The sequence below is a fragment of the Phlebotomus argentipes genome, unplaced genomic scaffold, assembly GCF_947086385.1.
Source record: "Phlebotomus argentipes unplaced genomic scaffold, Phlebotomus argentipes genome assembly contig_2, whole genome shotgun sequence".
Classification (NCBI taxonomy): Eukaryota; Metazoa; Arthropoda; class Insecta; order Diptera; family Psychodidae; genus Phlebotomus; species Phlebotomus argentipes.
Genome location: NW_026776162.1, coordinates 6,488,330 through 6,503,545, shown reverse-complemented (window position 1 = coordinate 6,503,545; position 15,216 = coordinate 6,488,330). Strand labels below are relative to the sequence as shown.

Here is a 15,216-nt window from a genome sequence, read left to right as displayed (position 1 = left end):
TTTCCGTGGTTTTTGGAGAAATTTCCCCGATTTCCCACATTTTTGCGACTCCCATCTCGACTGTTCGAAAAAGTGTGCGAAAATAGTGTTGCCAGGCGCGAATTTCCGGTTGTCACTCTCTTTTGCGTGAAAAAAATACAAGATGGTGAGTTCATGTGCTTTTGCTCCAGTTTTCCGTGAATTTCTCAGCAAATATCTGACTTGGAGGGTGGAAAATGCCGCAAATGTGTAGAGGAGTGATCCGTGGAGGCTGTGGAGGGCTCTAATGGGGGGTTTTGTGGGGGAAATGAGGGTAAAAGTGATGATAAATATGCGTCACGCAGTTGTTCACATGTGCCATCGGTTTTCCATGGATTCTCCCTGAAATTCGCTTCTGGGGCGTGTGTAAGAGGGATGTGGAGGTGGCAGAGGGTCAGATTGGCTGAAAAAAGCATGGGAATTGGGGTGGAAAGTGGAGAAAAGCGGGTGAATTTGGGAGAGAATGCGACATAACCTCACTCTGTGTGTTTGCAGCCTCCGAAGAAGGACGCAAAGTCGACGGCGAAGCAGCCCCAGAAGACACAGAAGAAGAAGGAGGGCTCCGGCGGCGGCAAGGCGAAGAAGAAGAAGTGGTCGAAGGGAAAAGTGCGCGACAAGCTCAACAATCAGGTGCTATTCGACAAGGCGACGTACGAGAAGTTCCTGAAGGAAGTGCCGCACTGGAAGCTCATCACGCCTTCTGTGGTGTCTGAGCGTCTGAAGGTGCGCGGCTCGCTGGCGAAGCAGGCGCTGAATGAGCTCCGCGAGAATGGCCACATCAAGCTGGTGGTGAAGCACCATTCGCAGCTGATCTACACGCGGGCGACCAAGGGAGACGACATCGTGGCCTGAACAGCTTCCGGACGACGTCATGTAGACGCGATGGGGCAATAAAGGGGCGCGCGAGTGTTGAGAGAAGGAGAAAGAAAAAAAAAACTGTGTTTCAATTTGTATCATTTTTCATGTATTTTCATCGGTTTCTTTTAGTGTAAATTTCAGAAGAAGTTCACATGTTTTTACTCTTCAAAAATCAAAAAATTCTCCCCATCAAATCCTCACATTTCCACGCTTTTCTCTCTCTCTATATATATAGTCAATTTTTCCTTTTTCTTTTTGGTAAATAGAAAACCTGTAATTCTTCATGCTCTTCAGTGTTGGACATGAAAAGTGTGCCTTCAGTGGGAAAAATGAGTGGCGAAGAAAATCAATTCTTCCAACAATTTTCATAAAAGATCTTCTCAATAAGAACAGATTTTAACAAAACGAAGAAAAACAAAGCAACAAGTGTTTGCTAAGATTTGTCCTAAAAAATTGACATTCTCGTCATTTTTATTATAATATTTGATAAAAATCCCCGTTAAAAAAGAATGACAGTGCGTTTTTTTCTTTTGTTTATAGCAATTCAATTACATAATTCTCATTGTTTTCTCTTTATTTAGGTTTATAGTTATGTCTTAAATTTATTTAGGAGTTATGATTTTTACATAATTTTTACACGTTCAAATTCATTTAAATACAAAATTTACCTACTGGATTTCCACCACACCTCAAGTATTATCCTTAAAATCCTCCGTCTCGAGGCGCGATCGACAATTGTAAACATTGAGTATAATTTTACATTTGATAGTTTTGTGTTTTTTTTGCCATTACTTTTGAGAAATATTGTAATTTGATGGTTTTTTTCCCCACTTATTCCCGAATAATATCTTAGTCTCATGTGTTTTTTCCTTTCTTCTTCTCGCATAATTTGCCAACATTCACACCATAATAATATGTATTAATTCTCCTTTTTTCGCGGTATGTTAAAATAATTCTCTGTTCACTTATGTTACACTATACAATTTCAAGGTTTATTCTCTTTATCTACTTATTTTTTTCCATTTATTTTCTGAGTTTCTTCTTGTTGGATTTATTTATTGTTCGGTGACCATCGCAATTGAAGAAGAAATTGCCTTCAAAATGCTCTTGAGCTTGAGCGAAATGTATTTTTGTATTTTGCGACAAATTGGAAGAAAAGGGCGGGAAAATTGGCAGTGAAAAAGATGATTTTTCAGCGCGCTTTGGTCGATTTTTCTCCACGGAATTCGTTGTGTGGCTGAATTTTCCTGCATTGTTGCAAAATGCGGACTGAATGAAAGGGAAATTGTTTGAAATTGGGTATAAAAATTGTGATTTTAAAAGAAAATTAGATTAAAATAATTATTTCGTCGTTTTTCACATTTAAAAAAAATTATTTTTACATAAAAAAATACACTTTGGATTCTCAAAAAATTGATTTAGAGCAAAATTTTTAATTTTTTTCATTAATTGATTATTAAACTCAAAATTATTTACGTAATTTTGGAAAATATCTTCAAATCATAGATTTAAAAAAATGCGAGATTCCAAAAATGATTTTTTCAAGTTTCTAATAAGGAAAAAGTAAAATTATCCAGAAAATTCAGAAAAATAGACTTTTTCCAAAAATTTTAAATAAAAAAGCGCACAAAATGTTTTAAAAAAATTTTGTAAATTAATAAATTATTCCTAAACTACAGTTTTCTGTACTATTTTTTAAAACGACTTTCAAAAAAAGTCTTTGAAAAGGATTTTAAAATAAATAAAACTGATTTTTTAAACATCTTTTTTTATTCTTGCAAATTATCCTTGTTTTCTCAGTTTATTTGTCATTAATTTATGGAAGTTTGGGAAGGAGAATTAGGCTAAATTCTAGAATTGTCGATTCCTGAGTTTCTAACGAATTGTTCTATTTTGGAAATGACATTTTCAAAGCTCCAAAGTTGGGGAAATGCAGTGGAATTTCGATGGTCACCTGTAAAACAGGAGGATCACTTGTCGAGTGGTTTTCTTGGGTTTTTCCTTGATGGGATGATTTTGGATTTCTCCTCTATTTATTGCTGCTTCTTAACCATCCAAAAAGTCTCGATAGAGATTCGCTAAATGCTGAATGAGTGAAACCTTATGCAATAATTTATATCATGTTATGAAAGTTACAATAATAATGAGAAAAAATAATCGTTTTTTTTTCTTCTTTTAAATATTTTACTTGGAAGGAATTAGATGATATGAAAAGTAGTTCTTTTACGCAAATTTTGTCCACGTTTTCAGATAAAGTTTTCAATGGTTTTTTTTTTTGCTTTTGCCTCTCAAATCGTTGTAATAATTTTTAGACAGAGTGTGTAAAAAATCTTTGATCACTTCAGTACAATGAGAAAACAACATTTAACACCATTATTATTTCTTTTTCTTTTCTTCTTTCTTTTGATTGAACAGAACTTTTCGCGGATTTTTCCTCAACTCTTCGTCATTTCTTCTTATTATTCATATTATATTATTGTGATGGATGCGAAATAATCTTTGCGATCGATCGTCCGAAGATTCAGTGTCTTTTTTCCTGTTTAAGAGTGACAGAAAAATTATCCTAGGCGTGGCGCCGAAAAATGTACATTTTGCAGGATTAGTCAGAGCTGATTGGGGCGCCGCGGCGGCGATTACACGCAGCTCTCCTGCTGCGTGAACACGAGCGGAGTTCGCATCGTGACGATCTCGCGCAGGAACGGCTTCGCCGGGTAGAGCGTGGACGTCTGCGCCGAGGCGGCGGACGAGGGCGAGGTGGCGGGCGGCGCGTTCGCCGCCGCCTTGTAGCCGTGGTCGATTTGAGCATAGATGGTGGGTTCGTCGAAGTAGTTGTAGGCGGGCGGCTTCTTCTGGCCGGCGTCCTGCGAGGGCGTGCCCGTGGGCCCCGGCGCCAGCTGCTTACTGCTGCCGGAGCACAGCAGACCCGCCGGCGGCGCGCCGCCGCTGCTCTCTATGTGCTTCGACACGGCCAGCGACAGCTCTGCGTAGTGCAGCTCATCCTGCTGCAAGAAAAACGGGGATTACTTTGAGAATTTAAGCTTTCTTGAGTTCAAATTCAAATAAATAACCTCCAAACTGGAATTATTTGCGATTTCATTTCATTTCTAAGAGCTTTTCAAACCTTTTGGCACTGAAAATGGTCAATTTCATTATTCTTACCAAATTCTAACCAATTTCTAACCAAAAACTAACTCTTCGCTTTAAGTTTGCAAAGTTTGGAACAATATTTCCAAAAATCCCTTTATTTTAATGAAAATTAAGGTTAGAAAATGACAGAAAGACTGTTTAAATGCAAAATCTCTCAAATAATCGCTGAAAACCTTAGTGATAAAGTCATAACTTGGTCATCAGTGAGTTTTTATTTGGTCATCAAGCAGATTTATAGGCAAATCTGCCTCTGAATGTTCTGGAGTATTAAGAAGACATTTTAAAACGCTTGAATAACATTCTTTAATAATGCTAAAAATCTTTACTGTCCAATCTTCTTCTCTTCTGGTTTTATTAAGTGTTTTTAATTGCCCAAAAATATGCTCTGATGATGAAGAATGTAATGATAAACAGGATAAATTTGTCTCTGACCCAGATTCTATCTAAATATTGTTTCTCGCGCACCGTAAAATGGTGTTTTTGTAGCGTAAAATCAATCTTTGAGTTAAAAAGCAAATTCCACGTGCCAAAAATTGACCTCATCATTAACTTAATTATCACGAAATTGGCGGTCGCGATGAGAAAAACACGCGCTCGTGACCGCGGCTTTCGCGAAAGGTCATGCAAAAATTGAACTCATGATTAATTCAGCTCACTTGACCGCTGAAATTGGTGTTTGTGTGCGACTTTTCACGATGGCGCGCTTTGCAATTGACAAATGGTTAATTAGTTGCTACTTTTCCGTGCGCACATTCGAGAGCTTTCATGTGCCAAATGGCTGGCAAATCAGTTCAATGCCACGTGAAGAAGGTGAAAAGCACACTTCTGAAGGGCGACGCATAATCAGGGGGTGGAAAAGCGCGAAAGCTTTGGTTAGAATTGTGGAAAAGCGACATACAGCAGCGAAAATTAGGTTAGAACACCTGTGAAATTTAGGCCATTTTTACTTTTGGTGATAAAAATTCCGTATTTCTTTCAATTTTCACGATAATTTCCTTATGACAAGAAATGATTAGAATTTAATGATCTTTCAAATAGCGTTGAGATCATGGCGATATCTCAATTCTGAGCCGACATATTGCAAATTGCAGAGAAACGTGCGTAAATGGATAGCGAAAATTGAGTTAAGAAACTGCTTATTTTGCTCTAAATCCGTGTTTAACCATAAAACTACCTCGGAAAACCACATTAAATCATGAGTTCGGAATATCTAGAAGACATTTACATCATTAAACACCTTAATTTGGACTTTTCAACGTGCTTTTTGTATGTTTTCAGCTATCGTTTAAAGCTTTTGTACCATTTCTTCGTTTCTTAAGCACAACTGCGGCCCAAATTCTGCTCACAGGTTTACTATAAAGTGTAGAATAAGAAGCCAAAATGATTGTTTAAGTACAATCAATAAACCGTGAAAATTACAGCATTTTGCTCTTAAGAAAGTGTGATTTTTAGTCAATTTCTTAATAAAATGTCCAGAAAATCGGTAATTTCTTATTGTTGCATGTCAGGAAAATGGTTCTAATTGCGTTTGCATATTGTCTAGCATACAAGAGTGTCTTAACCTAATTTTCACTACTGTAATTGTGGACTGCATTTAAAGCTCGCTGAACACATATTTCGCTGAAAGCTCCAGGAATTATCTGGGCGGAGCTTCTGCCACACCTGAAGACGATGACACTAATCGCAAGAAAGATAGTTTGCGTGCTTTATAGATATTTCCGCACTTGACAAAATCCTCTCGAGCATTTCTTTGTTGACACTCAAGCGCGTTCGCAGGGTGAAAACCGTGGAAACCGAAAGCTCGCAGCGAAGCTCACTTGTGTGTTGTGATAGTGTTAACTCTCTTTGAATGGGTGATGAGCTTACGGTGCAGTGCACTTGGGGCTTAATCTGGGTGGAGAAGTGGCGGACAGGTGATTACATACCGTAGCTAAATATGTTTTCCTATCATCCACCATTCTGCCAACAACTTCGGGATCATTTGAGCGTGAATTATGGTGTGCGGCCGGAGTTTGGGCAGCTGATTTCATTTTGTAGTCAGGATCTGTGAACGCACGAGAAAGAAAAACCATTGAGTAAACTTTCCATTCAATGGACTACAGAAACTCTCGCAACAGATAATAATAAATATATGAAATGCATTGCGCAAAAATATGGATGAAGCTTTCAGAAATGTAGTTTTATTTTGTTTCTCCTCTTAAGAGGATTTACAACTTGGGTGAAAAATACAGAGTAAATAACACACTAAACAACTGAAATTGTACATGAAAAATTCTGACCAGTAAAATCTCAGGAAATCTCAGGACAAAATCCATCATTTAGAAATTCAAACAAACACTTTAGACGATCGTTTTATGACCTTTTCTTACCTGGGGAAACTTTAACGGACTTTTATGGAATTCATGCAAGAAAAACCATTGATTTTAGTCAATTTTTACCCGCTAATTAACTGACTTTTACTCAAAACTTCGATGTGATCTCATCTCAGGACAAGATAAGACGTCGAATCTTTTTAAAAAAGCTAAAGAAATTGTTATTTGTAGCAAATCTTTATAAAAACAAGTTGATTTTTCATTGAAATCCATAATTTTGCAAAGAATTTGGGAAAATTCTTGGTCAATTAGCATTTATTTAATAAATTCATAAAATGCATTTTTCCTGCAATTTCTTGAATAAAATACTGGCCAAAATCTAGTTTTCTCTTATAATATTTTTTTGCTTTTCTTTTTTGATGATAAATATTGGTTATAATTCAATTTACTCATTTTATAAAGCCACAAAGATTTTATCATCTGCTGATGAAAAATGTCTACAAAAGTGTCTCTGCAATTTTGCCTATTAAAGTATTTTCTTTTGAAATTCCGTCCAAACAAACATTTTAATTGAGAGTGTGAAACTGTCCATAAATCCAGTGCTTTGCGCCACTGAGAAAACAATCATCCCTTCCTGGACTGTTTATTTCCCTGCATTGCCACCCCCTGGCGCCCCAGACGAGACAGATGATGCGGGCCGAGCGACAGGCGAAGGACCTGCGCCCCATCCGAGAGTCCTGGTCCAATTCCACGCTCTGCAGTCTTCATGGTTTGCGGCCTGGGATGCTCTTGATTGTATTTGCATATGGAAATGATATGAATTCAGCACAAAACACGACTTGCAGAGGTCTGCGATTGAAGTAAAGTTGCCAACAATTAATTTCTTGTGTTCGCGCCAAGTTGCTGCGAGTTGCGCTGCTTTTTCCTCTGCAATTTGCATCACAGTGAGCTTTTTTGGGTGAGGATTTGATTTGAATTCACATCTTATTAATTTATTTTTACCGTATAGTTCAGAATTCTATCGGATTCTTCGCTTGTTGGAGGAAAAATATCGCAACGTCCAGAAGACTCTTCTTTGCCATTTAAGATATGGCTTGGCGAAATGCCCTAAAAGCCTCTTTCGCCGCTAAGCCATCGTCCATAATTCGCCGCCGCACATGAAGAGGGAGAATTTGGGCGGAGGGGGAGGCTCGGAGGAAATCCCCAAAATGTGTGAAAATGCGTGGTAGAAGTGGAAAAAAAGGATGTAAGTTCTCCATAGCAGAAAGTTTTAATTGAACTGGGAGAAAAGAGGACTTGAAAATTCAATGATGCGACGTCATTTACTTTTCTCTCTATGCCTCTAAGGTTTTACTCTGTCTGAGCGGAGAATGGAGAAATGAGTTTTCCTCCTTTTTTTTCTAAATGGATTTTCTCTTTCATGGCAATTTCTTGTTTTCCGCGTGGGCGTAGAAAAATAATACCATCCAGAGACAGAGTGAGAGAGAGCCGAGAAATTGTTTATTCACTGGTGGAAGATGTAAGGCGATAAAGTGAGTGTATATTTTTGCCAATAGAGACAATGGGAAATAATCATGATTGAAAATGATGGCAGATGCTGAAGAGCATCGAAATCGACTTGAATTTGGCCCCCAAAAGCACTTCCCGTTGGCGCTTTTTCCCTCCATCCCGAAAGCCCTGAATAAATTAAATTGATTTCAATTAACCGTCAAGTCCGATAAACCATTAATTATACACAAAAGACAGGAATAAATTAACAACACTCGAATTATCTTTAATTATTGACCCGGAGAAACTAATTAATTTGATGTGTCTCTGCATTTTCGCCTCTCACCTCAAATGGCCAATGAATCAAGCTCAGGTGAGCAGCAATTAGTCATATTCTTCCAATCATTTGGACTCCTTGTAAGCAGAGTGGGAAATTCCGGTGGATTCAGGACATTTTATCCAGAATCCATTACAATTTATTCATGCTGATTTTCTATCCATTTAAATCGGTGTAATTAAAAACTAATTGTGTGAATTTTTCTAGGAAATCTCAGTTATTAAATCCCTAATTAATAGCTCAATACAATAATTTATAGAATTTGATTATTTATTTGGTTTACTTTATCATTCTTAGAACTCAGTTGCAACATCCTGTTTCAAACGCTCCGCTTTCTCCCATACAACTGCTCATATCTTCTAAAGTTTTTATCCGATTTTTAAAATTGATATGGCTTTTGAAAGGTAATTTCATCGCCTACAACTCTCTAGAACATACCAAAATTGACAAATTGCTTCTAAATGGTATAAATGCCCACTATTTGTGATAAAAGCTTTTTCTTTGTATTGTGCAGCAAAAACACTCATAACGGCCTCAATTTTTGGCGGATTTTCAAAAATATTAGCATTTTGGAAAGATAACTTCACAGCCTATAACTTTCTAGAACACTATTTTCCTCTAAGACAACGTCTTGATGTGTTTTCTGTGGGTTGTTTGCAGCTTTTCAGGGCCTTCCCATGCGTTAAACACAATTTTTCACATAAAGTCACAGAATAGCATGAAAATCATAATTCAGTGAAGAGCATAAACTATTTTTAGTCACTCCAGTTGGTCTTTTCTACCTTCCCGAGCATACGTGCAATTGTATTTGGCGTTGGAGCAGAGCAAATTTCAATTTCACGACAAACATTGTTCCCCAATTAGCATATTAGATGGGTGAAATGATAAAATTCGTCATATTTATGCCGCCGATATCGCGAGTTGTCAATATATTTTTGGGCAAATATAATCCTGCCTCCGCCCAAATCGCGTCTGCATGAATATTGTAGGAATTCAGTGCTTCGACAGTGAATTGGGTTGTGTTTTTGCGGTATTGCGACACCACTTCGATTTATGCCGCTTCCATCAATCATGATTCGTCTGGATTAGAAATATCGAAACTGTATCGCAATCCCATATATTAAATCTATACAGCTAATTCTGTGGGGTAGAAATTCATGACAAATGCCATGGATTTGCCCTCAATATCGCTTCCACTCTCTTTTCGCCATTTTTTTCCACCCCCAATTATGGCCACGAGCGAGATTCGCCCTGAGGATCGCCTTAAATATCGCCTCAACTGAACTAAAACACCATCAGCAAAATCTGCATTGTGAGTGTTTTACGATAATTATTTGTACATTTCTTTTTTCACCCTTGTCGAATTGATTTTGCCTCCCTTTGCACGCCGGTGTGAAAATCTTAACACACACACAAAAACATCCGCACGGCTTACGTGAAAATTGGTCTTTGGAGAGAAAGTTCTCGGCGCGCTCAGTGTTGAGAAAAGTTTAACTTTTTATTATTCATGCAGCGCATGAAGTGTAAGCGAAAAGTCTCTAGGAAAAACCCATACAATAATCTGTTTTCCAGTCAAATACAATTTTTCTCATGAAATTTTTCCTCACTCCTTTCCACTGCCATTATAACACTTAATTCATTTATGACTCTTTTTTATGAACACCAAACATTTCTAGCATAGAAATTATGCATTGTATATCATTAAATTAAATAAACAACTATTTATTTCCCCTTGATAATTGAATTATTATAGAAAACAGCGTGCAATTAGGCTACAAAAGAATGGATTTTTAGAGCTAAGACGTGACTGTCCGCCATTTTGAATACTCATGAAACACATTTTCCTCATTTTCTCAGACCCCATAGCGCGGATCAGCACAAAATCTTAACATGTTATAGTCGGTATCGAGACCTTTCTAACAAATCTCAACCGAAGAGCCTAGGTGTCATAGAACCTTAGATTTAAGGGATGAAAGTTTGAATATTAAAACAGTCATAATTCCAGTTCTAATTGTCCGATCAGAATAATTTGGGGCTGATTGGAAAGGTTTTATGAAATAATATCTTTGACCTGAAAATGATAACTTGATACAACCCCCGCTAGGGGCGCTAAAATTGCAAAAGCGATTTTTGAAACTTTAAACTTGTATAATTCGAGAACGAGTCGATGAATTTTCTTTAAATTTCAGTATGTTGTAGCTGAGATCAAGACGATTCCAACGAACCTTCGCTTATAGGTCCTGATGCTTTGGGAGCGGAGACATGGCAGGTTAAAGTTCACACCTTGACAAGTCGATATCTCCGCTATTAGTTAACCAATTTCGATAATTTCTTCATCAAAAGACGCCTATTGATGTCTTTTATAAGGTCAGAGCCACCATTAGTCAATAAATCCAATTTCAGCGCCTCTTCGTGAGCTAAACTACGCGTTGGCACTCACTTTTTAATACTGCTGAAGCTGTATTTTTTCCAGTCCTTTCTGTGTATTTATTCTGAAGATTGAGTGTTTCGCCAAAGGGATTCACACTCGAAATTCTCTTGTAATGGAACTCCATCGACTTGCCATGTTTCATCGCTAAAGTCCACCCACGTGAAGGATGAGCGAAATATCCTTGTGAGTTTTTCACTCGCGCTCCTCGTCTGGCGCCATGATTTACTGTGCGACTATTGCAAATTCCCACCCAGACACGCTGCACAACATCCACCGCCTCAGACGCCCGTGGGAATTCGGATGATGAACGCTAATTTATATTTATTCAACACACATATATATATTGTGTAAAATAATTTATACAACTTCGGACTGATGCACGAGCGGCTGAGGATTGAGATGAGGACCGAATTACAAGCCAACAAGTGTAATTGAGAATAACGCTGCGAGTGCGAAAGAAAACTTTCTCATCTCCCAAGACATTGATTGAAATATCTTTTGGCTCTCACGATGGTGTACATCTTGTCATGGCAGAAACATGGCTGGGTCGCATTCACGCCATCAAACTTCCGTATCCATGGATTTTCAGTGAATTGCACAGATTTATCCATTCAACCGCCGACGAGCTGTGTTTTCCCCGACTGTCTCAACCCCTTTTCTCTCTGCTGCCATTATGCAGCAGTGAGAATTTTACAGCAAAATCACGAGGAGAAGACACAAGCCCGAAGCGCTGACAAAGGACGAAGGCAACTTCACAATTTATACAATACAACTTGAGTCGTTGGAATTATTAAATAATGCCTCTCGATCTGGGTTCAATTTCCCAGCATAATACAAGCAACTTCAGAACTTTTCACCCTTTACTGGTGGATGGTGACGAAGTTTCACGGAAGCACACAGTGTCACTATAGTTGCGTGCAATGCGGAGACCTAAATTTCACTCTGTCAATCATTCCCTGCTGCAAAGTTCAAACTATATTAGCTTCCGTGAATTTGGGACAAACTACGGAAGAAGAGTCGTTTTCACAAAGTTCCCTTCTTTTATAAATTTCACATCGTGCATGAATAATTTAGAATGCACAAATTGTCATTTGAAATTACAATGGAAATTTTCCATCAAGTTTAATGATTTTATAGCATAAAATAAGGAAATTAGCCCCATTTTTAGACACTTTAATACTGGCAAATCAATTTTCTTCCACCCCTTCTCAAGGCTGCATAAGTTTTGCTTTGCCAGGCTTAAGATAATTGAAGATATGGTGTGTGGCTTTGTAAGACACGTCTCTTTGAGGGATTTAGCAAGGGGGAGATGTTGCGATTAAAAGTGGTGTATAAATTATACGAATATGGTTAAATATATCGAATATTTGCATTTTCACTATTAAAAGCTTCTTTTAATACAAAATGATGCATTTTCTACATTATTCTGCTGAGAAAAATCGATTTTATTATTTTTCTAGGTTATGTTATTGATTTAAACCAGATTCTGGCGATTAAATGAATCTAAAAATCAACAAATTTGGGAATATTTCTAAACTTCTTGACACATTTCAACATTTTTATAAGTAAAATCTTCATATTGGTTGAGAAAAAACCGAAAAGTCAGACATAACCTCAAAAAATCTTATTTCAGTCTAAAAGAATGTCGCTTTGTTTAGTTATTTCCGCAATTTGTGCTTTAAAATGGCAAATTCAACCCAAATTGCAGGTTTGAAAGGATTAAAATTAGCCCAAGAAGTAGTTTTTAAGCCAGATTCATAACCTCACAATTTGATCAGAATGTTTTCTAAGCATTTTCTGACGACAAAACTTGAAAATTAAGATTATGGTGTGTAAAAAATACTTGAAGGAGTCGAAAAAGCGATAGAAAATGCCTTTAAAGGTGTTCAAAAGTGTCTGAAATGTTGTTATTTCCGTAGTTTGAGCCTTTAAGTGGCAAATGCAACCTCATTTTTCAGTAGAAACTCATTTGCAGGCTCGAAAGAAGCACAAGAAGGATTTTAGCGCTAAATTCATAACCTCACAATTTGGTGAGCATTTTAAGTTCATCTGCAAACCTTTGAAGATCTCTTAGTGACATTTTGAGGTTATGATCGGAAGAGTGTCAGGAATATTTGCCATATTATCATCCCCTTGGAATTTCCTCATGATTGACTATGAAACTATATAATGCAAAGTAAAAGCCGAATGTTTGGTGAATTACTTGGGATTTCTGAACAATAGCGATGCTATATGACATTGTGTGAGATGCCTCAAGTGTTTCCACAGTGCAAATTGCCATGGATTCTATTCAATTATCCTGTATGAATATTAATTGAGTTATCTCTCGGTCTCTGTGATTGTAGCTGACGATGAAAAAGCTATTCAAGATGTGTTTCATTAAAAACACCTCAGCACAGTGACGCCCATTGTTGGATGGGGAAAAATTGTCCCGCAGAGATGCTCTGGGAGTTCCTCAATGGTGTGTGCATATTATGTATGGCAAGAGGGTGGGCGGAAGAAGGGGTTTTGCGCAATGCATTGAATGTGATCGGGGTGGAATTGGGGTGTGAGAGAGAGAGAACAAATAGCAGACTCACCTTCATTGTACGGCACAACATCGGGATTCTTCTCATCGTACAAATCCTCAGATTGACTCAGTGGCAAGGAAATTTTCTCCTTGATCGGCAAATTCCCAGGACGTGTCATATTGTTGTTCTTGCTCTTGTGCTGGTGATGATGGTGATTGTGCGGTGCTCCGGTGCGCAGCCTCAAGATGTACATGACCACTCCGATACACACTAATACTGTTAGCACACCGATAAATATTGCAACTGATAGTATCGACGCTAATTCGAATTGATTGTGCTTCCCTGCAAAACGGAGAATGCCATATTATAAGTGGGATGCCAACCGGAGCAATTCTCTGAATAATATATGCATTACAAATTATCATGAAATCGATATTAATTACTGTTGTCACATCGTTCGTCGTCCATTTACAAATATAAATTCTGCCCCACAAACTCTCTTCTGGCTCGCGCTCAAATTTGCATCCCTCGCGAGCGCTCGCGTGTGTGTGTGTATTTTTGGGGGCTCGCAATCCCCAATTGGGACATTGAGTGGGAGGCATATGGAGCGCACCTTTCGATTTAATTTATCGCACTCCACGGGCCCCAACAATCGCATTCATTGCAATGCATCCGTTCCGGCGTTTGTGTCCCCAATCAAAATAAAAGTGTATATAAATTAATAAAACTCCATCCAATTGAGGTACTTAATTCAAATTTAAATGTATGGGAATTTATTTGGAAATCTCTACATCCCCAACCCTCATCTCGGCGGGGTGGCCACGTAAAATTCGTGCTGTGGGTGTGTTTTGTCAATTGAAGCTCCTTTTTTTCGCGCCACACTCACACTGCAATCAATTTTGTTTATTATCCAGACCAGCAAATTGCTGTTTGAGCACTGAAATTGAATTATATAGAATTTTTGTGAACATCGCATGCCACCTTTTTGTATCCACACGCCATTAATATTAAATGACAGTCAAAACAATATCTATTTGTTAGGTGATTATATTACACTGACTGCTCATCAATAGGAATTTAAAAGGGGCAAATCGCGAGGCGATTTTTGAGGAAACTCAATGTTCTCAATCATATAATTAATTATTTGAATAAAATAATCAAGAAATGATTATTTTCCAGAGTAAAATTGCTAAATAATCAAATTTTAAATTAAATATTCAGAAAATAATCAGAATTTGTATGAAATAATCAGATTTTAATGAAAATATTTAGAAAATAATCAAAAATATTCAAAATTTGAATAATAATCACAAAATCGAAAAAAAATTTTGAATAAACACAAAGTTAATGGTCTCAACTTGCGAGTGACTGACCCCTTGGGAATTTACTATTGTGGAAAAAATCACTCTTTTTTTCACACTCATTTGAGCACATTTTCAGCTGAATTTATCGCTTCAGTTAGTAAATTTTGAAAAAGCTCTCAATCGACTTCAAAATGCATGTTTTTCAAGCTGAAAAACGATCGCAACAGACGCAAGTATTCAGAGGATACTTAGGGAATAATTTTGATCATTTTTGTCACTTTCTGCTGAGTATTGAGCAGATAAAAGTGGTTTTTTCAGCACTTTTCTCAGCACTTTTGTTTAGAATTCAGCAATACTTATTCAAATCGTCGCTATAATGACGAGTAATGATAGAATTTTGACCTCAAACAAGCGCTTTTGTGAGAAGATCTTCGAACAAGCTGAAATTCTAAGCTAATTGTGTACGTTCGGGGTTTAAACCGGAAGAAATTAAGAAGAACTTTCTTATCAATTTCTTGACTAATTATTCTGTCGAATTTACTACTATTTCCTGATCTGTGTTATCAGCATGAAAAACCTCTTCAATTTACCGAAACGTTAATATCTTAGCAGATTTGAGCCTAAAAATGAACTCTTTTGTGCACAATTTTTGAATTTTTCCCGCAATCAGTGTTCGCCGGGCGGTGAAATCGCTTAAATAGTGAGCAACACAGTGAGGAAAACTGTCTCAATGCAATTTCTCGCCTCTTTTGCACATTATTGCTTCTGTCCACATGTCAGTGGAGGGCAGCCAGAATAAGAGTTCAGCAGC

The 15,216-nt window shown here is 37.5% G+C and overlaps 2 protein-coding genes across 2 annotated transcripts in view; one reads left to right on the top strand and one right to left on the bottom strand.

Annotated features, from left to right (window-relative positions):
• The first annotated feature begins 77 nt into the window (after positions 1-77).
• On the top strand, positions 78-974 carry LOC132264629 (small ribosomal subunit protein eS25). The gene is made up of 2 exons (XM_059764890.1): positions 78-145; positions 514-974. Exons 1-2 carry the CDS (start codon positions 143-145, stop codon positions 868-870), a joined length of 360 nt encoding a protein of 119 aa, XP_059620873.1. The 5' UTR covers positions 78-142; the 3' UTR covers positions 871-974.
• Positions 975-2,647: 1,673 nt separating this feature from the next.
• Positions 2,648-15,216, bottom strand: part of LOC132264584 (nephrin) — a 166,036-nt gene continuing 153,467 nt past the window's right edge. Inside the window, exons 14-16 of the mRNA XM_059764832.1 lie at positions 13,171-13,443; positions 5,949-6,067; positions 2,648-3,878 (exon numbers count right to left, since the gene is read on the bottom strand). Coding sequence (XP_059620815.1) covers positions 3,510-3,878; positions 5,949-6,067; positions 13,171-13,443 — 761 coding nt within the window. The 3' untranslated portion in view covers positions 2,648-3,509. The remainder of the gene's footprint in view (positions 3,879-5,948; positions 6,068-13,170; positions 13,444-15,216) is intronic.